At 36.5% G+C, this 22,365-nt stretch overlaps 2 protein-coding genes across 5 annotated transcripts in view; one reads left to right on the top strand and one right to left on the bottom strand.

Moving 5' to 3' along the window:
* Positions 1-1,668: 1,668 nt before the first annotated feature.
* LOC136842705 (uncharacterized) lies at positions 1,669-19,378 on the bottom strand. 4 transcript variants are annotated; one of them, XM_067110398.1, is made up of 8 exons: positions 19,282-19,378; positions 14,427-14,597; positions 13,233-13,293; positions 6,404-6,570; positions 5,575-5,737; positions 4,170-4,230; positions 2,975-3,164; positions 1,669-2,215 (listed from the first exon to the last, which is right to left on the bottom strand). In XM_067110398.1, the coding sequence occupies exons 2-8, from the start codon at positions 14,568-14,570 to the stop codon at positions 1,865-1,867; spliced, it is 1,137 nt and encodes a 378-aa protein (XP_066966499.1). In that variant the 5' UTR covers positions 14,571-14,597; positions 19,282-19,378; the 3' UTR covers positions 1,669-1,864. The 4 variants fall into 4 exon arrangements, 3 of the variants coding, with proteins under 3 accessions (XP_066966499.1, XP_066966497.1, XP_066966500.1); XM_067110396.1 differs by lacking the exon at positions 19,282-19,378 and adding an exon at positions 16,206-16,320; XR_010854308.1 differs by lacking the exons at positions 1,669-2,215; positions 2,975-3,164; positions 4,170-4,230; positions 19,282-19,378 and adding exons at positions 10,918-11,267; positions 12,662-12,845; positions 13,776-13,938; positions 16,206-16,320 and having other exon boundaries at positions 5,602-5,737.
* Positions 19,301-22,365, top strand: part of LOC136842706 (c-Myc-binding protein-like) — a 60,979-nt gene continuing 57,914 nt past the window's right edge. Inside the window, exon 1 of the mRNA XM_067110400.1 lies at positions 19,301-19,457. Coding sequence (XP_066966501.1) covers positions 19,425-19,457 — 33 coding nt within the window. The 5' untranslated portion in view covers positions 19,301-19,424. The remainder of the gene's footprint in view (positions 19,458-22,365) is intronic.

Genomic DNA, 22,365 nt, shown 5'->3' on the forward strand with positions numbered 1-22,365 from the left:
GGGCATCATCAGTTTCCTACTCTTGTGTCTTTGCCTATTCAATTCAGTTATGGCCATGGTACATTTTTCAGACAAATTGTGTAGGTGAAGCTTTAAAAAATGGGTAAGTTTATAGTTCTTGAAAAATGAAAGTAAGAAAAATGTGTAGCAGCAAAATTTGGCGGAGGTTTGTAGAAGAAATACAAAGCTTTGTAGGATATACAGTATGTAAAAATAGAGTTCGGCAAAGAAATACATGTAGTTGTTTACTACAGAATTCAGTGACTATGGAAGCATTTTGCTAAAATTGTTGGCCTTTTTAGGACGTTTGACAAGATTACAAAGGCACTGGACCAGTAATGTTACTTGATTATAGCAGTATCTGGTACTGAATAACCAATTAGTTCCAGTGCCAGGGCAACTTTTATACATCAAAAAAGATCCAGATTATTGTATGCTTGGCATTTAAATCACAAGATTGGAAATCGGGCAAGAACTAAGGTACTTGAAAGAAGTGAGTCCTAAAACAAAGGTAGAAAATATATCGATATTAAATAAGATGTTCTTAAGGGAAGATTCGTATTTGCAACCAAAGCTTTATTAGTGTTGAGATTATACGAAGCACAAGATCCACCTTTAAGTGGGAGAGTGAGCGTAGGTTCGGGTAGGAAACTGAAAGGAAAGGGAAGTATCACTCGATAGCTGGGTTTCTTAGAAGCTTGGAAAGTGTATATCATTATTGTTAAGTATTTTCCAGACCACTGAGCTAATTTATTCAGATTGTACAGTGTTCCACTTGGAAAATATTAGCTTCAAGGTTTCGTGTACTTGTGGAGTAAAAAAAAAATATCCCAGACTGATCAGAGTAGTTCAGGCCCAAGTAGGCAATAACTGAAGAGTGTCCTAACGTGAGTATTCTAGCCAGTCTTAGATAGGATCTTTAGCTCATTAGTGTTAGAATTTAAAATGAGAGTTTGTCCTTTTGCCTAGAGAACCAATACTGGAAATTCTATCTACCAGTAGACGTTTGCAGTCAGGACTTTTCTCGAGAAATTATATCCGATGAGCACTTAAGGTAAAATGGGAAAATTATATTTTAAGCATTTCTTGCCCTGGTATGACAAGGTAGCTAATCTCCATTCGGATCACCAAAAATTAGAATTAGAGTTGGAACTGAGGAGTAAGGTGCAATCTCATAAACTGGAAAGCAGTCTCAATTAATGATAATTGCTGCTGACGTGAAATCTGCAGGAGACTAGTGTGTGATAAGTACTGTAGTAGGTACCTTATAAATTACATTCCTACCAGTCCCAAGTGGAAACGTACGAGGGTGTAGTGTGGGGCTAACACATCTGACTTGTAGAAAAAAGTAAGTTAATAAAATTGTAGCCATGAGGTACATACAGAGGTATGTCATAAGAATCAAACTAGTGTCTTCCGGTGTGGGAATCCAACCACCCTACTGTCTTGGCCTTGAATGAAGTGTCTACTCAAGGTAGAAAAAGATTAAGTTTTCAAAATTACACTTGAGTTGGTTTGTCAGACAGCAATGGGCTGAAATAACATCATAAAGGAAAGCTTAAACAATAAGAAAAACGTTATTTAACCATTATAGTCGTTGATGGTTCCACTCACCCATTATTTATTTTTTTACCTTATGCTTAGAAGGTTGTATGTGAGAGGTATAGAAAAGCTGCATTATTTATTGGAGTCTGAATATTTTTGCTGTTAGGAATGATACATTTTTTTTATATTATATATCGTTAGTTTATCAGACTGCATTTCATTTCGTGGAGTTCCTTGTCTCTTGCTGGTTTTTTTTATACTTGCTCATTTAGCATGGTCTCTGCAGGTTGTAGGTCTTGTTCAATGCTTCGTAAGTGGTCTAAGTGCTCTTTACTTCTGTGATTTTTAACCAGTTTTTGACCCCTAAGTCAATTTTAGACTGAGGAATAGTTGGGAAGTTCTCTTTTATCTTGCAGGACAGTTCCTCATAGCCAATCCGTGTCTTTTGTGCTTTGTCCATTGGACCAGTAAGGAAAGACTGGTTCTTGAAAGCCAACATCGTTCTCTCATTCTTTCCTGACGACGGAAAACGAACTGCTCGTAGCGTTGTGTGAAAATCTGACCCACCTTCCTCCACATAGATTCCTTCCATGTAAGGATGGAAGTAATCAAATGTGACTGGTTTTAAATTAAAATGGAAGACCTGGCGCCATCCCTCACGCATAACAGCCTGCCAGAAATATCGTTGTTGTCAGCATAAAAGTTTGTAGTTTTATTACAATAAAAAAAAATGTAAGCTTAATTTAGAGGACGTTCGTAACACTGCGTAATGTAACTCTCCAAGCACGGAAATACTGTAGGGCTACAGTTTTTTTTAAATATGTTCAGCCTGTTAATCAGTTTCTCCTAATAGTTGCTCCATTTGAGATAGTGCATTTTGTACTAGGCATTCGTCCAAATTCGAATAATGTGTACTCGGTGCATAATGGATGAGAAGATAGTAGAAAAGTAGAAAGTTCTGTTTTTCTCTTCATCTGTGATGCAACACCAGTCTCCTCGTAAGCAATACACTGATGTAATATTTTAATGCCAGAGGATTATTGATGATGCATGTATAGGAAGCAGTGCAATTACTTCGCATGGTGATTATTATGACCAGAAAATTATTAAATATGAGTACCTGCAGTACAAGTGCCTTGAAAGACTATATGAAGGAAGCAAAGATGGAATATAATAGTGGACTGCGTTTTTGTACACATAAAACCATATAATTTCGGAAAAATTCCTACGGCCAATATTTTTAAGGACCAAACGTCTTACAGGCTGCCCTAGAGCAAGAGCCCGTGTCAGCATAAGGCTAGTTTAATCTAAAATGAACGGCTAACGCATGGAGATTAACAGCAGTTATACAATGCAGTGCAATGTTCTGTACAGTTTTATATTTCTGTCTCATTAAAAGCATGACAAAAATGATAAATGAAATAATTACATTTTCCCATTCTGGGACGTCGTCACCCACTCGGTGCAGCCTGAGAATGAAACCACCGACGTCGTCCTGCCACTGGTATTTATATTCCAGTCCAGCGCAATGTCGAGCACCGGGAAGTTCGTTCACAGCTATTGGATCTTCAAATGGAAACCCGTTACCAACGTCGATGATGTAATCGTCGCCATCGTGCCTGTGTGAGAATAAAACAAGTGTTTGTTGCATTTCTAAGCACTTACTTTGACCAAGAAGATGTCGTAACGTGAACCAGATACCATTTGGATAGAATATACCTTTGCCAGATGGTATACAGATAGTTTTCTGATATATTTATCTTGTCAAGCATTGCACTGTTTGCCAAAATTGGTGGCTAATTTCAACCTGCTGAGGCATGAGTGACACCACCTTAACGGAGGTGAAGTTTACTTAGTGTAAAGTTGGTGGCCATGTGCTTAGATATCATAGAGAATGTGGCAATGTCTTTAGGCCTACTGTGCAAAATAATTGCTGTCATCTCATCCAACTTAAAGCTGTATGGAAACAGATCTGGCACATTCTCGCCCTTCTTTCTTCAGTAGGACTGACATAACCTCTCAAGATGATATGGAATTATTCATTCACATTTCTGATGATGAATTCTGACAGCAGCTGCTCATTGTGAATTTAGGAGACGGCACTAGGTGAATCATATTTTGTTTATAACCTAAGAAATAATTAAGTGAAAAATAATACAAGGTAGGCTAGAGTTTTTTTGTAAGGATATTTCGTTATTGTTTCTAGATGTGTGAAAATATTATGAAAATTTAGACTATTGTTTTCTAAGACAATGTCCATGCACGCTAACTGATACGTGAGTTTTTCTGAATCAGCAATCTGCGGTCGGAAATTTAGGTTTAGTGGTCAGGATGGTTGCAATAACAGCAAAAGTTTAGGTATATTTTGTTAACTCCCATTGCACGTAGTAAATTAAGGTTGACCGGTCACAAATTGGCCATTGGCCAGCAATGTCACCCCCAAAAATGTGCAGAGAAGTATTTGTTACAATAATAGAGTAAAGCACTTATCAAACGACCTTGCAAAACTGGCTACCTCTTCAGTTCTCAAATACAGATACATCTGTATTGTGTGTTTTACAGAAATCGTGACTAAGGTAGATTGTTGATTAAATAACGACATAATACAAGACTGAATGGTTTACCTGAGATCTTTGACCAGAATAAGCACGTGGTTGTGGGTGTTTCCGAGAGCACTGTAGCACCCTGCCATGAAGAAGAAAAAAAATTAGCTTCGAATATAAAAACATCCACTTGCCACTTCCACTGCGGTTAGAGGGTCGTCCAAGGCTGGTTGATTTGATGCTGTACATTGGCGTTACGACGGATTTTCAGTGTATCTGTACTTACATTATATTTTAGACTGAATGTTGGGAAATAACGATACATTAAATGAAAACTAGAGGTTGTTTTATTATGAAATGCAGAAAAGGTATCTTGGCTCATTATTTTGAACCGAGGAACGCTACCGATATAGCTACTCTGCTGCTACTCGCCAGAAAAGCGGCAGCTTAGAGCATTCTAAGTAACGCTCTAATTTCATCGTAAAATCCGGATTAAAACTTACAGCAGCTTTTGGACATATGTTACAAAAGATGGCAATAAGACTCGAGTATTTAACCAAATCTCCTTGCTCGCCTGTTCTCTATTCCTCTATAACTTCTTACGGTGTTAGTGGTAAAATACCAGTCTCCCTCTTGCAATATTTTCGTCAATGTTTGCTTAATATTAAGTGCTCTCTGTTTTTCTCTGGTGGGTTTCGGGTATTTCTGTGACCCATTACCACACAGAATTATATATATATATATATATATATATATATATATATATATATATATATATATACTGTATACCCGTATACATATATACATAATTATATTTAATTATTATTTTGTCATTCACCTTAGTTGTTTTTCTTTCACCTTTCAACACACTGAACATTTTTATGTGGAAGCAGCGAAGTGTAACTTCATGATGATACTGTAAGAGGAATTACAAATCAAATAATAATAATAATAATAATAATAATAATAATAATAATAATAATAATAATAATAATAATAATAATAATAATAATAATAATAATAATAAACTATCTAGAATTCTGGAGTCCATGATTCCATTGTCATTTTCTTTTCAGCTCCCTGCAGTTGAGCTCGCACTGAGTTCAACTAAACCTTGCATAACATCGCACGCTTGCAAGGGTGTCTTGAATGTTTCCTTCAGGTGAACTCCTGAAGCCTGGAAAAGAAGCTCTGGCAAGATTGAAAAGTACCACAAGAATACAGATTATGGAGACGCACATACAGGAATGGTATATAATTGTTGACAGACGTAATATGATGAAAAGTAATCTGACATACTGAGACTAACAAATTACTTCACGGTAAGACCAGAGTTTCAGCTAACCTGATGCTCTTATCTTGTTCAGGCTTGAAGAATAGAAGAAAAAATAGTTGCAGACTAATCCTAAAGGGAGCAGCAGACCAGTCTTTTCAAGACTGTGTGGGCATCAGAGGTAAGAAAAAGTTATGCTGGGATTATGCTCACCATCGACTAACTCTGCTTTAAACCGAAGGACTCGGAGCAAGATGCAAGCGAACGTGTTCAGAGTTAAGCAGAGTCCTCCTTCTAGACTGAGGCCGGCTTCCACCACCTCCTGCAACGTAGGCACGTGCTTCTCTTCTGTCGACTGGGCCAGGATGCTCACACACTGATGTAAAAGGTATGTTCTGATCAACAGACTTTTACTTAGGTAACAGTATTTAAAATACAGCTAGGTATTGAAATGTCCCCCCAAAAATTAACCTCTTCCAGTATTATATTAAATTCACACACACACACACACACACACACACACACACACACACACACACACACACACACACACACACACACACACACACACATATATATATATATATATATATATATATATATATATATATATATATATATATATATATATATATATATATATATATATATATATATATATATATATATATATATATACACGCGTACTTAAGGTGGTCATTGCCAGCAGAAATGACATTGTCTTCCGTTGCTTCAGCAGACTGTTATGTTGTCTTAGCTGATTATAATTACTGGGTAGTACCATGAGGTCAGATCAAAAGCAAATTATAGCATACTTATTGCCCCTCACAGATGCAGTAATAATGAGTTACATTCCAGAGACAGTGCAGAACAATATTAAAGTTTCTCCCTCAAAAACATTACAGATTAGTACTAATAAGCCAGCTCTCTAGAGCAAGGCAGTAGTAATTGTCTTTCAAAGACAGTACAGGGTATGCTAATATATTATTTGTCTAATGAAAGATTTTGTAAAAATCAGTAAGAAACTGTAAAAACATTTCACCTGAAAGGGCATGTGTTCTTGGTATCCCCTAACGAAACTTTCAAGAAATGATAAGGGGTTCTCTTTTAGCAGTTTCTCTGGATCTGCCAAGCCAATCCTCTCCAGAAATTCGATGGCAGTGCTGTAATCAAGAAGTTGTTCCATGTTTACTCCTGTGAGCTGGATCCCTGTAAATACAGCGGTGTCATTAAGGTAGGTAGATGTTAGTGTATGTAAATACAAATTCAGTTGATATTAGTGAACAGAGCAAATGGATTATTTATAAAAAAAAAATTGAAAAAATCTGGCCTACGCTGATGAAACTACACCAACTTGCACAGTGTCTTCTTATACACAGGATTAAATGCCATATTTATTCTTGCTCCGTTTGCTTTTGAGTCTTATAGTGATCCATTTCTGCTTGCACCTGGCCAATATGCTCTTTTACCTGGGATTTGAGCTGGCATTGAGTGGATGACCCTTTCTTATCTTAAGTTGATTATAAAATGCAGCCTTAAAACTATGAAGGATTGGTTAGCGTGTGAACTGACAGGCTAGTGAGGAAGTGTTGAATGGTGACCTTTTGCAACGGTGACCAATCATAGTTTTGTGCTTTTCTTATTGGGAGAAATTAAGTTGTAAACGTTTTTTAGGATCAGTATTTCTTTCTATGCAGCATAAGGTTTGACTTTTATCCATTCATATCGAATTTTTTTAAGGGAAGGCCAAAGTATTTCATTTGTGTCAGAAGTGTGAAATGAGAATCATATTAATACGCATATGTTTGTATATTAATTAACAAGGAATTTTCCATGAAGACTAATATATTCGTTTGATTAGAGGGGCATAAGTTTGAACTGAACTCTCAAGTGGTAAAAAATCGAAAATTAAGTAAAAAAAAAAAAAAAGACATTACGACTGATTATACTGTAGGATTTGAAAAGTAAGCTGGAAGATTTTGCTCGAATCATCGTTCAGTAAAGTAAAGTACGCTGAATTTAATGTTACGAAAATAGAAATATAAACTTTTTACAGTCAGTCCTTTAGCAGTATAACAATACCATGTTTCGTGTTTTTCTCACATCTCAATTTGTGACATTGGAGCTATCGTTGGTGTATGGTCTTGTTTCAAGGGGATGTGCAACATTTTGAATAATAATAATAATAATAATAATAATAATAATAATAATAATAATAATAATAATAATAATAATAATACCTGATGTAACACAAATCTAAGGAAATATATTTTATCGTTGTGACTTCCTTAACTGCACCTAAGTTTCCTTCAGGGAGATATTCTGTAGGCCATTTTGATGCAGCTTCTTCTTCTTATTATTATTATTGTTATTATTCAAGGCAAGCTTCCTCAGAACATAATACTCGAAATCTATGAAAACTTGAAACACGGGGCAAAGAGATAAAAAAATAAATAAATAGAGAATTAGAGAATTATGTGGTTTTTCAGTGTGCCAGAATTAGAGAATTATGTGGTTTTTCAGTGTGCCACGGCTTTCTGTTCATATACTGTATGTCTATGATTCTAACTGGAGAAGTTACCGAGAATCTTAATTTTAATTTTAAAATTTACCTTTTTTTATGTAATTGCATGGTTCCTAGGTATTGGAACATTTTTAGGTACAGTATTATATATGGAAACATTTGTATAAATTTTTTTCGTTACAAATTATACGAATTTATTGTGGTAGTCTTAACACCATTTGTTTTTATATCAATTCAGGTGATCAGTCGAGAAAATTGAACAAGAAAACGGATTAAATAAATGAATAAACAAATAAATCATCAACCACATTAAACAGAAAGGAAATAACTACTATGAGCAACTTTTGCGCCTTGCGTTGTCAGCATGAGTCTTCGTTTTTGATGCCTTTCGTAATGACTCGCCATGGAGCAGCGTGACACCGAATACTGAATGTATTCACCAAGCTCTCTCCCACTGTTTTTAAGTCTTGTCATGGTGCACTATGATACCGATTATTGAATGTTTTAATGCAGTTTTATACCACATTCTTTCTCGTTGTTTTTAAGTCTTGTCAATTCAACATCGAACAGTCTATGTTGGTGGCAAAATAGAATTGCGTACTTTGATTAAAGCGGTGTCATGGCTGTGTGAGCATGCGCTAAGCTCGGTTTCGCCACCGATGTTCGTCTATGTTCATATCTTACCGATGACTTATATATAAACGTCATCCAAACTTAAGTATTTCGCTTATTGAGGACGTACGCAAACGTAAAAAGAAAAAAAAAGATTGCACAAACCAGCGGGCAAGATGAGGATCATTTTCAGCAATTGTTCCTGATATTTTTTTTTTACATATGTAACACGTGTTTATTTGTTTTGTATAATTTTCAGATTTTTATTCTATAAGTACAATATTTATATTTTTTCTGCAAGAGAGAGAGAGAGAGAGAGAGAGAGAGAGAGAGAGAGAGAGAGAGAGAGAGAGAGAGAGAGAATATTTTTATACATTATGCATTACTTATCCTTATTCTACGCGCGCGCGAGAGAGAGAGAGTTCATCAGTGGTTTTGAGGTGTATGAGGAAAGACAAGAACCAGACATGCAAACACGGATGAGTACTCAGTCCCTTGCTAGATGGACGAAATTTGATTATTATAAAAATACACTACCGAGCATTTTACCGTCAGTCCGAGGGAAGAGATGGACGAATGCTTGGCAGTTACAACTCTTATTTTTCTCACAAAATTATTCTGTGGCCTTCAGAACGGCATATCACCAAAGCTACTTGTGAAACGCACTGTTATCAAGAAATTTAAAGCCTAGACTGACAAAACCAGGCTCAACTTCACAGCAACGCTGTGTGTTTTCATAGCTGCCATGCAAGGCCTAGGTTGAAACATTTGTCTCAGTTTTCGCGCCGACTTTCCTTTAAAATGCGGATACTGGAAGCTCCGAAGTGTAAATGTAAACTGCCAGAATGAGGGACATTTTGGAAGATTTTCTCCTTTTAATTTTAATGTCAATTACAATATAAGAGCGCCAAGCTTGCTCGTAGAGTTGCCAGGTCACTTTTTCTTGTTTAGCTTTTTAAGTCGCAAAATCCTCAAAGTACAGTAGCTTAATGAAAGGGAAATGATGGTAATTGATTAAGAAATTTGTAAGTCATGTCAATAATTTGCGCTTTTGATTGCTTGACAATGATTGTTATAAATTTTAATGGTAAAGACTACATAATAGTTTAGCCTTGAAACGAACCCTGTTTAATCAGTTTATCCTTGACGTGAGCGCTGTGAATGACTGAGTGCAGATAGTTTTGTTGCTGGAATTACGTAGCTTCAGCAGAGCTGTCTCACTTTATTTTTCTGAAGTTTCTTTTAGCGTAATCATTACCTATTGAGAGCATGAACAGCATAACAACATTACATTGTGGCGTCAACGGAGCAGTGTTTCACTGTATCTTTCTGAAGTTTCTGTTTACTTAATCATTACCTGTTTAAAACATTTTAGAATTTTTGAAATGGTTTCGGTAACTCCAAACTAATTTTATCACGATTATTTACTTTAGAAGCAAATGAGCCCAGTTTTCACAGAAACTATATGTCATAAATGAATTAGACTATAATCGGATTTCCGTGACAGTTAAACTATACGTTTCGAGACTGCAGTGGTCCGATCAAATCCAAGATCATTGCTCCTGAATACAACAGAAATTTGAAATTTCCACGGAGAATGATGTAGAAAAATCTGTAGAATCTATTTATTGTTATTTTTTCTTAGTACGGTTCCAAGTCTACGTCATTTTTTGTTTAGCTAAGCGTTGATGGATGGCACAAAGAACGCCACTTGAAGTTTTACTGAGTCAGCACCTTCATGTCATACTTCATGAAAATCTGATGAAAATATCTTACTAAACAAGAAAACAACTTTCTATATTAATTATTCCTATGCATATAGCAAAACAATTTAAATATTGCTTTCATTTTGATATGAGCAATATACTTGTAATAATAATAATGTAGGCGAAAAAATATACCTCACCATAATATCAACCACTTACGCATATTTCTAGTAACGTAATGAAACTACCTCTAACCGATGGGCGAGCCATCACTTGGGCGTGGGTCGTATAATTAAACACTGGTAAAGTATGCCTCGTTTCGATCTATTGCCGCTTACATTAGGCCCCTAGAATGTGTGCTACGAGTTTCAGCAGTATAAAAAATATATATGCCGTCACTTTTCACCTTTCATACGAAAATAATGACCACAGGAAAACTCCGGCCAAACGTTTCTCACATAATATATATATATATATATATATATATATATATATATATATATATATATATATATATATATATATATATATATATATATATATATAAATATATATATATATATATATATATATATATATATATATATATATACATACATACATACATACATACATACATATATATATATATATATATATATATATATATATATATATATATATATATATATATATATATATATATATATATATTTTTTTTTTTTTTTTTTTTACTTTGCTGCCTTCCTCATCCCAATCCAATTCCGAACTGCGAGATCAACCGTTTGCGCCGGAATGGTCGGAAAATTTTCTTTGATCTTGTCAGCCAAATCCTCTTCTTTGATTTGCGTTTTCTGGGCGGCGTCCATCGGACCGACTAGCAAACTCTGGTCCTTGAAAGCCACCATCATTCGCTCCTGTCTTTTGTCTTTTGCTAGCGGGAAGCGAACGGCTCTGATCGTCGAATGAAAATCGGACGAGGAATCGCTGATGTAAATATTTTCCATAAAAGGTTGAAAATAGTCAAAAGTCACCGGAACTAAGCCGCAGTGGAACATCTTGCGCCATTCGCCGTGCATGATAGGCTGTTGAGAGAGATACATCAAACTAATAAGTACAGGCATACGTACTCTCAAGGCATCGCTGCTCTAGAGTATGACATATCACAGATCATTGCCATTTAAGTGTCATTTAGTTTTGATTTATAATTTTAAATCATTATAAAAATATGAACGAGCTGGGTCTGGAAGACGTAATTTGCAGGGTTTATGGACTAAATGCACCATTACCTCAATGCACCAACACTAGTCCGAAAGCACCAAGTATCTGGTCCCAGTGCACCACTTCCTTATTAAAGTGCATCTTTTCTTGTGGTCCCAGTGCACTAACTTGATTCACATAACTCTTGCTCTTTGGGGAACTATGTAGGTATCTACAGTACATTCACTTTGCAGGATTATTTTCCTTGATATAGTGAATCATTTACAAAGTCTGAATACAGTAAGAATATTACAAAACTAACAAATACATTATGCCATGAGATGAAAATTAAAACTAGCCAGTTAAAATGCACCAGTCCTTATGGTCCCAATGCACACTTAATTCACTTAACACCTGTTCTTTGGGTAACTATATATATATATATATATATATATATATATATATATATATATATATATATATATATATATATATATATATATATATATATATATATATATATTCACTTTGCAGGATTATTTCTTTGATAAAGTGAATCATTTTGAAAAGTCTGAATAGAAATAGAATATTACAAAACCAACAAACACATTATGCTATGAAGGAGAAGTTTAAAACTTTACTACCTTGCTAGGTAGCTACCTCTTAATTTAAACTGCAAGCCTAACCGTTTCTGAATAAAAATAGAATATTACAAAACCAACAAGACACTTTAAGACTTCTGCCAGAAAAATTCATATCCTACAGATTAGCTGGAGTAAATAAAATAAAATAAATATTGATATCAAGTACGATAAAAAGGATGAATGATATAAAAGCTTTAGTAAAGAAATAAGAATCTCTATTCTTTAAATTACTTAATAACTATTTTTAACAAGCTAAAAACTTTGAGATTTAACCTTTGTAAGAATGAAAAAATTTGATGATATCAGAATCGACCAGACAACAAGAGCATTTTTATGCAGTGTGGTGCATTCAAACTATTTACAAAATGGTGCATTCAGACTAAGTGGTTGGTGAATTTAGACCAGGCTGGTGGTGCATTAGGTCTAGGCTAATGGTGCATTCGGTCTGGTGCATTCAGACAATGGTGCATTTTGTCTAGTTTCCATTTGGGTTCTATTGGATATTATGAAGACGCATTACAGGACCAACACCTGATTGTCAGAGAAGAATAATCAAGTGTTTGTTTAAAACTGGTGAATAAAAGTCGAATGAAAATAAGGAGGTAGAGGGAGATCTTTAAATCTGGTGCACCTACAACTTCTCCTTCGGCGGCCAGGTCATCTCTAGGTCGATGCAATCGCCAAATGCTGTCTTCGTGCCGTTCATATCTGTACTCCTGTCCTGCACAGTGCCGAGTACAGGGCATGTCGCTCAGGGGTATCGGGGCTTCGAACGGGTAGCCACTTCCCACGTCGACGATGAAGTTGTCTTGAGTACGTCTTGAGCACGGCAAGGGACGGGAAAGAATGTTTGGATGTTGACCGTAAGTTTTTCGAGATATGTAAAGCAGCATTTTGCTATTGCGCGCTCTCTCTCTCTCTCTCTCTCTCTCTCTCTCTCTCTCTCTCTCTCTCTCTCTCTCTCTCTCTCTCTCTCTCTCTCTCTCAACCTATTGTGCAAGCTTACCCCCTTGACTGTAAGGTAGGAGTACTGTAAATGTTCGTATGAAGAGAAAGTCCAACTTGACTGTATTCAAAATTCATTTTCAGAAGTTTTCGAGTTTTCAAAATAACTAACAAGGCAACCTTCTCTCTCTCTCTCTCTCTCTCTCACACACACACACACACACACACACTCAAACACACATACAATTAACACCTGCTTACCGTAAATCTTTGAGTAGGACAACGACGTGAGTGTGTGTATCGCCGTAAGTGCTGTAGGACCCTGAAATGGATTCATGTATGTTAATAATCTGTGAAGAAAAAGAAAGTTATTTTGTATCATTCATGTAAGGGCTATCACGTCTTCTTTATATGCACCCTTCTCTGGTTTTTAATAATCAATGAGGTGACTGTTATTTTATAATTATCTAAAACGTGAAAACAACACGGAAAATGTCAAACACAATCTTTGTGTATATATATGTTTGATTGACGATTTCTTGATGGATTTTAGTTAAATTTCGTTAAGAAGGGGATATGAAATAAAGAACTCCTGATTAGAGTTTGGGAATAAATCAGTTTGTTTTTCTATATATTTATTCGACTGCGAGAACATAGCAAGAACCTAAAACCTGGAGGATCAGAACAAGACAAAAAAGAAGTTAATAGTAACCCCTCCCCCATACCCCCGCTGCTGAGGAACGTGTAACTGTAGACGAACAATGTTCTTGGGGAAAAAAAGAGGGGGAATGAATTACGCCATACCATCGAGGACATCCGCTTTGAACCCCAACGTGCGAAGGATGATGCACATGAAGGTGTTTAGCGTTAGGCACAGTCCCCCTTCTAAGCTGAGACCGGCTTCCACCACTTCCTCCAGTGTTGGTACATGTTTTTCCGTCTGCGTCTGGGCCAGAATGTTCAAACACTGTCACGTGGGAAGAAACTGATATATTTAGTGGTAAAGTAAAGGCAAGTGGTTTTGGAAAATGCAATCATGCTTTGTTCTCTCAGAAATTCGGGTGATTTGGAGTAATGAAGAAGCCTTTGGAATTGGCTGGCGATGCGCAAATACAGTGTGTAAGTCTGTAGCGAATATAGTGTTCTCAAAAGTTATAATGGTATGTGATTATCCAGAAGTTGTTACTATACGTTAAGATTACATACACTTTTTTTGCCCCTAGAAAAGGCTTGGACAAAAGTACCAAAATGTGTAAGAAAGGCTTTTAATTATTATACTTCTTCAGTAGAGTGGAAACATTCAATAAAGCATTAGTTAAGAGAACTTCCACCTTGAGTGGAAAAAAGGAAAACATAGCAAAAAGAAGAAAAATTTAGTTAATTCTACAGAAATCCTTAACAACAGTTTCCCACTGTGTGAAGCCTAAATGCATAACAATCAACTTTTCCTCTCACCTGAAACGGAAGATGCTCCTGGTATCTTTCGATAAGGGTTGTGAGGAACGACAAAGGATCGTTTTTTATGAGCTCCTTTGCATCCGCGATCCCAATCCTCTCCAAAAATTTTAGGGCAGTGCTGTATTCTAGTAAGGTGTCCATTTTTTCCAGCCTTCAGTTGTGTTGTACCTGCAAAATCAAATGTTTTAATATATTAAGCTAGAACTATCTATTGTCTACAGAAATACAATAGTTCCATTTTTTCAATTGTTGTACCTGCATAGATCAGGAGGTTTCATTTTGATCAATTGTCAACTATATTGTACCTGCAAAATTCAGCTGTTTATTTTTTTCTGTGTACGAAAGCATTTATTATTCCGGGGGAAACTGGCGTTTATCATTTCGTTGTATATTAATGGTGACCTCGCACGAGAACGTTTTCGTTATCTTAAAGTTATCTTGTGGCCAACAATTGCTTGACGCAGAAAGAATTAATGAAACTATTATAATCATGCATTCATGCTCAGGTGATTTCACATATTCATGAATGTTCGCAGCTTCTGATTTTGAAACAGACGTCGTCTAGTCTGTGAAAATTTTGGCGGGAAAGTGCCAATAGGTTTCCAGAAGACGTGCTCGTTCGACGTCGCATTAAAACAGAGTGAGAACGATTCCACTATTGGCGCCTGTGTATCTTTCAATATTCTTTGGAAATCAGAATACTTTATGAACCATGTAATAAAGTGCAACGAGCATATTTTTTACTTAATGGGTACTTTACTTATGTAAATTTAATAAATGCTTTCGTGCAAAGAAAAAAAATAAACAGCTGAATTTTTCAGGTAAAATGTAGTTGACAATTGATCAAAATGAAACCTGGAAAAGCGCCGATTGCAATTTCTCTAAGAAGGTAAAATTCCCCGTATGTCCTTCTACCTGAGGGTACATTACACAAATATCAATAACAATAATGTTTGTAGTTGTAATTTTCCAAAATCATTCTCCATAGAAATATTACCTTGCCGTGCTATTTTCAGTAAATTTTATTTTTAACCTTTGCTTCTTTGACTTCAGTTTAACATTTGAACTTATAAATGTTTTATACGAACTCACCTACTTATAAACACACTATCCTCCATGAGTTTCATGAAATTATTTCCAATTCATCTAAAAGTTGTATTTGCCAGGAAATTACCCGTCACTACGTGGGAGAAATAGAAAGGTCACTGTTTTCTACTGTCTTCCACCGTATGCATAAAACGCCTAAAATAATTTTCAAACATATATCTTTATCCTGAATGTTCGTATTATATCTTTGTTAAGAGCAGGGGATTATCAATATTCTAGGACACTGTCTGTTCCCGAAGTCAGTTTACTCACTGAGACTCGACTGAGCTAGTGTACGTGATAGAGTTAACTTTCGAGATACACTGACGAGGTGGATGTGTAGAGTGTAGACCTTGGTGTTGAACTTCTCTGGATCCTAGTGTAGACTCTCCTCTGGCTGCATTCTGCCAGTGAGATTTTTGAGACTCAACCTACTCTAAATGAACAACGGGACTTTACTAGACTGAGTACACACACACACACAGACGTGTCTGTCTTTGCCATAAAACTCATCTGGCAGTTCTCATTTACATTCAAATAAGCAATGCTAAAAGCATGTCGACACACGATAACATTTAACGTGATCATTTTAACGTTGGAATGCCAGGACGGCTCCACTTCTTGCAGAAAATACTTGGTGAAAATCGACGCGTTAACGGTAAAAATAACTAAAGTATATATGAAAAATACCTGTAAAGACTGTAAAGGTTGTATGCATTTAACTTGGGAGGAGAAGCACTATTCAAACACGTGTGGTCATGGCTTTAAGCGTGAACTGAGAACTCTTACAGGCTCTACTTACCCCGAAGCTCTATCAAGTCAGCCTTCCTGGGCCATTCAAGTGGCTAAAGGTTGCCAGATATTAGTCTACGCACTGGCAGCGTTTTACTTTTTTCAAGATTATCGCGCGATCGTAAATGGTCTACGCATCACACACATACACACGCACACACACACACACACACAACACACATACGCACACACACACACACACACACAGTATGCCGTTACCCCTTAGAAGGGCTGGTTCCACGGGGCAATAACATTCCGGTGCTAAGCAAGTCTTTTTGGTTGATCACTTAACTCTCCTTGGCCTTTGACTGTAACCTGCCGCAATCATAATTCGCTTTTAAGGTCAACAGATGGTCAATGAACTTTTTAGGAAATGGACGGTTATGGACCTAAACCAGAACTGGGGCCCCCGTCCCCACCCTGGTCCCACACACCACCCGTCTCGCAGAAATTGATTCCGGGTAGTTCGCTAGGGAAATGAGCTGTTAACCATTGGACTAGGGAGACAACACACAAACACTGATTTAAATATATATATATATATATATATATATATATATATATATATATATATATACACTATGATAGGTATTAGAATATAAAATATAAAAAATATTCACTCCTATCTCTTCCTGATCTTTGTTGAAATTCAGTATCTATTTTGCATTATTTTTCTCCTTCCTGAAATTTGTCGACTTACAATTTGGGCATTTTTCTCTTCTAGATTGTATCCCAGATCTCATCAGAGCCAAGGTCTTGTTACCTCATAGACTCTTCTTAGTTCAGTATCTGGGGTAATCCAGGAGAGCTGTCCCTTATCTGAAGATCAACCTCAATTGTATGTATTAAATGGGTTTAGACTCCTCGTGGTCATTAATATATATATATATATATATATATATATATATATATATATATATATATATATATATATATATATATATATATATATATATATATATATATATATATATATATATATATATATATATAGTAAGTTTCCTTAAGCTCATACTGTATACAGTATTTTGGTACTAATGTTTTATACAGTATTTTGGTACTAATTTTTAAATTTAATTCTTTTTTTTATTGCAGAAGCCAGTGCGCCTAGCAACCAAGTGTAACCCAAACCCGAAATGCAGAATGGAAAGTAAGAAGGAAAATAAAGGTGCCGGGTTTCATAGTAAAGGAAGCAATAGACTCTCCTCATGACTGGGGGATGTAATGTTGTAAATAGGAGTCAGGGAAAAGATTAAAGAGAATGCCAGAGCTTGGAGCTTGAGGGAAATAACAAGAGAGGAGCGACGATGGAGTCCAGTTGGCAGAGGAGATAGACAACTTAAAGGTGACAGATAACTTTAGAAGGCCGCATAGTTATTTTTTCGGTTTAAGGAGAGATTATTATTATTATTATTATTATTATTATTATTATTATTATTATTATTATATCATAAATGTTTCCTACCATGTCCAAAATCACTCATGGTCGCGCTAGGATCGTTTTGACTATCGCTTATCTTATCAACCCGTTGTTGGCTTTCCGTCACACGCATCATGTGTCATCAATAGTTCTTCCCCTCTCGCACATGCAGGATGAGTTCGTATCTTGGATATATATTGATTTGGTACCAGTTTTTTTTTCTGGACTTAGTATCTTAGTCTAACCGTCCAGCCCATTTCTCACTATTTCTGCCCTGTTCAGTTTTCTCTCTTTGCGCAACATCCTTCTAGCACGTCATTGCTTTGCCCCTTTTCTTCAAATATTTCCCCAGGCCTAATTTTCATATATCTTATTATTCCAGTTCGTTTTTGTTGAAGTCCTTCCATTTTTCAGGCTTTCCCATATTTGGACATTCTTCGGGTTGCTTGAGGTTCCTATTTTTATAATTCCTTCAAGTCTCTCGGCACTGTTGCACCGTCTGAGTTTATAAATAGACCCTGCCACCAATCTAAATTATTTCGTCCTCTTAATTGTACCACTATTATAAACAATGGCACGTTGTAAAATTGTGTCATTCCTTTCTTCCCCCTCCCCCCTTCTCTCTCTCTCTCTCTCTCTCTCTCTCTCTCTCTCTCTCTCTCTCTCTCTCTCTCTCTCTCTCTCTCTCTCTGTGTGTGTGTGTGTTAAAGTATTTTTCTTCTTTTCTTCTCTTTCAGGTACAATGCATACATTTGTACCACATACAGTGCTTGTTTTCTAATCTAATACCTCCTCGTTTTGTTTACTCATTTTATCTTCTAAGTTCTGCTTCCTTTTGCAGTGTTTTCTACATAGCCTATTACGGTTTGCGTTATTTTTTACCACATTCTTCTATTCTCTCTTTATATGCATTAATAAAATCAAACGTAAATAACTTCCTAAAATTTCAGATCTACTTAACAAATGTTGAAGGTCTTTACTGCCGATGTAAGATTTCATAATCATTTATCAGACTTTTTTTTTTACTCACCAAATTCAGCATCCGCTGTGCTCTTTACACTACCAAAGATAAATATCATAGCCGTGTCCAGTATTTTTGTTTAATCCGTGCACTATTCTCGTACACACTTTTTTCATGTGCATATCATCATGAATATATTTTGTTTTCACAAAATTATTCAACCAAAAATCGTGTCACATTTTGCTCCCTGTAATCGTGCTGGTTGGCTCGATAACAGGTATTTCATGTTTAATTATTTTATCGTCATGTGGCGTATTACGCACACAAATATTTACGAATAAAGTCATGCATTTATGTTTTATTCCTTTTCAGTTATATGATAATATAAAACAAAGTTTATATTTCATGCAATTTAAAGTGATACAATCGCAATGCTTCTTGGCTTCTGCGGAGCGTGTGGCGTGGAATACTTAAACAAATCAGCCGGTACCTATTACTTAGGTAATATACGTTTACTTCAGTTTATTTGAAGATATAACTTTGGCACACGAAATACAATTTATACATTTAAAGATTCTGTCAATGTAACTTACGGCATTTTGTGAATGACAACTCAGTATGCGAGAAGCATTACAAGGACGTTTCATTATCAATAAACGAGCGAATCCTGTGGCGTGTATTCACGTACTGTGTTTGAGTGAGCATAAGGCGGGTGAGCTAAAATTTGTCTGTGAAAATGGAGAGACCACCTAGTAACGTCGCCCTGAAGGTACGCCACTTTCCAGTCTTTAGTTACTTGCATTTCCGTATAATTTAAATTAATAGACGTTAATAATATGGGGGTTCTGCCTCAGCAACGTCTGGAGTTGCCGAGTTGTAGGTCAAAGGAGACGTCTGTCTTAGGCCTAGGCCTATGTTACTAGGCTGAGGCAGTCGGTGTACGTAAGCACTTGTGTGCGTAAGTTATGGTAATATTTACGGACATTTTCACGACGTCTGGTTTGTTTTAAGGTTTAGTGGTAAAGGCTAACCATTGCATAGACTACCTAGCTTGATTGCCCTAGGCCTATGTTGTACGCTAGGCCTAAATTTAACGAGGTATGTTGTTACGTAAAGTTAAGATCAGCACACATGATTTATCAAATACTGATAGATATAAGTAGTAGCTCCGCGGCGGCGATTTCCTTCTAACTTGACTTTTTTTTTACAGTTCTATGGTTGCTAATTATGGATTTACCTTCAATTTATGTCACACGAATGTAATTAACCTGTAATTAACCCCTGAAGTCCATCCAACAAAGGGTTTCCATACGCGATCTTCACAAGACAGAGCACGCGTATGTCTATTCGGAACGGTTCATATCCCGTCCGGCAAGTGCAATAACTTGTTAACGCATTGGTAACCCCTGGGCCAGTACTAAACACGGTGAAGAGACATTCCATTTGGCCGACAACAAACAAATGGACCGCCAGTATCAGAAGCCCTAAAAGTGTAGAAAAAATCAGTTTCCAAAGTAAAAACAGGCACGGAGCTAATACTTAGAATTACCCAGATATTTATTGAATCATGGAAAACTATAAAAAAAAAATAAAGCTGTTTGTCTGCTTACAGAAGCAGAGATTGTAAAAAACAAAAGGAATAAAGGGGAAATAGAAGTAAGCAAAAACATGTCTTAGGGGGATACGGACCCATAGAATTTTGAGAAAATCCTAACTCCCTGCTTCTGTAAGCAGAGAAACTGCTCATTTTTTAAGATTTATCAAAAAGTGGCTGCTGAGGAGCAAGAGCCTGTGCCAGGTTCCTACCTGGTTCCTAAGCGTTCACTCCACAAAGTTAGTTCCTCATTAGGCAGTCGACTGTAATCGAACCTGCTTAGCACTCTGCTAGACCCGCATTCGATTCTCCAGCCGGCCAGTGAAGAATTAGAGGAATTTATTTCTGGTGATAAAAATTCATTTCTTGGTATAATGTGGTTCGGATTCCACAATAAGCTGTAGGTCCCGTTGCTAGGTAACCAGTTGGTTCTTAGCCACGTAAAATAAGTCTAATCCTTCAGGCCAACCCTAGGAGAGCTGTTAATCAGCTCAGTGGTCTGGTTAAACTAAGATATACTCAACTCCACAAAGTTGCGGGCACACTCCACTAATTGCGTGAAGTGCAGAGCTTTATTCCCTTACAATCTCTGCTTGTGGAAGTAGATAAACTGCATTTTTTTTTAGCAAATATACTTCCGTTTGCAGATCTGTTGAAATAAGAAATTCAAAGTAGGGAAAAAAAAAAATGTCATCAGGCACACACAAGGGATCACTGAATTTGGACCCCAAAACTGTAGGAGGTGATTCTAAGCCATAGTTGCGTGGTGAGCTAGACTATGGCAGTTGCTGTTTTCCCATGTTATTTTACTTGCTTTACAAGAATTTAAAGTACCGTAATATTTTGTCGGCCGGCTGTAACTAAACTGTAATTGACCTTTGAAGACTACACGACGGGATAGATCTAAGGGTGTTTACTGGTTACAATTTTGCCGTACTAGCTATGGAGGGGGGTGGGGGGCTCGTCGCAGAATGCTGGCTTAGATCTACCAAATAACATGGGAAAATGTTAATTGCCATAGTCTAGCTCACTGCTGAACTACGGCTTAGAATTACCCTGTAGGATTACCCTATTGTCTAGTGTTTCTGTTTATTGGGTAGGATGATAGCCTATAACTAATTCCTTGCTGAATAGGGTAGGCTAATTGAACCGTAGATTTTTTCCACCTGTTTCCATGTGCTTGATGCATTACTAACCATCATTGTTGGTGCTTACTAGCCCACATCCTTGTGGGAGCTGTAGGCTAGTGCCGTAAGTGCACCTCACACGGTAAATTGTAGACATTCCATAGGCCCAGGTTCTTTGCAGCTTCCTTTTCTCCCCTAGCTGTAACCCCTTCCATTCCTTTTACTGTATCCCCATTTATATTCTCTTTCTTCCACCTTACTTTTCACTCCTCCAAACAATTGCTGCATAGCTCAACTCTGAGGTTTTCCTCTTGCTACACCTTTAAAACCTCCTGTATTCTCAATTTCCCTTTCATTGCTGAATGACTTCATAGGTCCCAGCACTTGTCCTTAGGCCTAAATTGTATTATTATTATTATTATTATTACTCAGATGAACCCTATTCTAGCTTCCAAAGAATATGGTGCTCATTAGAAAGAGTAAGGGGAAGTAAACCCAGAAAGAAGAGGTCCCCCATATTAAAAGAGAAAAAATTAAGGAATGAATAGATAAAAATGTATTAAAATGCAAGAAGAACAGTATTAAGGTAGTAAGGCATTGCATTTTTGCTTGAACTGCTGAAGTTCCAACTCACGACATCCTCTGGGAGGCTGTTCCACAGTCCAACTGTTTGACTCCGGTAATTTCACTCCTGGTATTTTGACTCCCAGCAAACTGAAATCCGGTTTCGTTAACACCCGGTAATTTGACACCCAAAATAAATAGCTTATTTAGGAAGCATTTTTTTTTAAAATAGCCAGGGGCAATCACCTTATTTAGGAAATGGAAATGACATAGTTTGATTGCTTTGTAAGATGAAGACTCAGTTTGCATATTAATTTTTTGAAGTATTTAAGTAACATTTAGCAGTTGCATCCGAGCTCCTGTTGGTATAAAGGCATTTTTTATAACCATGT

The sequence above is a fragment of the Macrobrachium rosenbergii genome, chromosome 10, assembly GCF_040412425.1.
Source record: "Macrobrachium rosenbergii isolate ZJJX-2024 chromosome 10, ASM4041242v1, whole genome shotgun sequence".
Classification (NCBI taxonomy): domain Eukaryota; kingdom Metazoa; phylum Arthropoda; class Malacostraca; order Decapoda; family Palaemonidae; genus Macrobrachium; species Macrobrachium rosenbergii.

Excerpts from the sequence above, each read along its gene's own strand:
- LOC136842705 (XM_067110398.1), bottom strand. The coding sequence starts at position 14,570 with ATGGACACCTTACTAGAATACAGCACTGCCCTAAAATTTTTGGAGAGG. Across the intron at positions 13,294-14,426 it reads AGGAGCATCTTCCGTTTCAG|GGTCCTACAGCACTTACGGC; the intron begins GTGAGAGGAAAA and ends AATCCATTTCAG. Across the intron at positions 6,571-13,232 it reads GTCCTACTCAAAGATTTACG|GGATCCAGCTCACAGGAGTA; the intron begins GTAAGCAGGTGT and ends CTGTATTTACAG.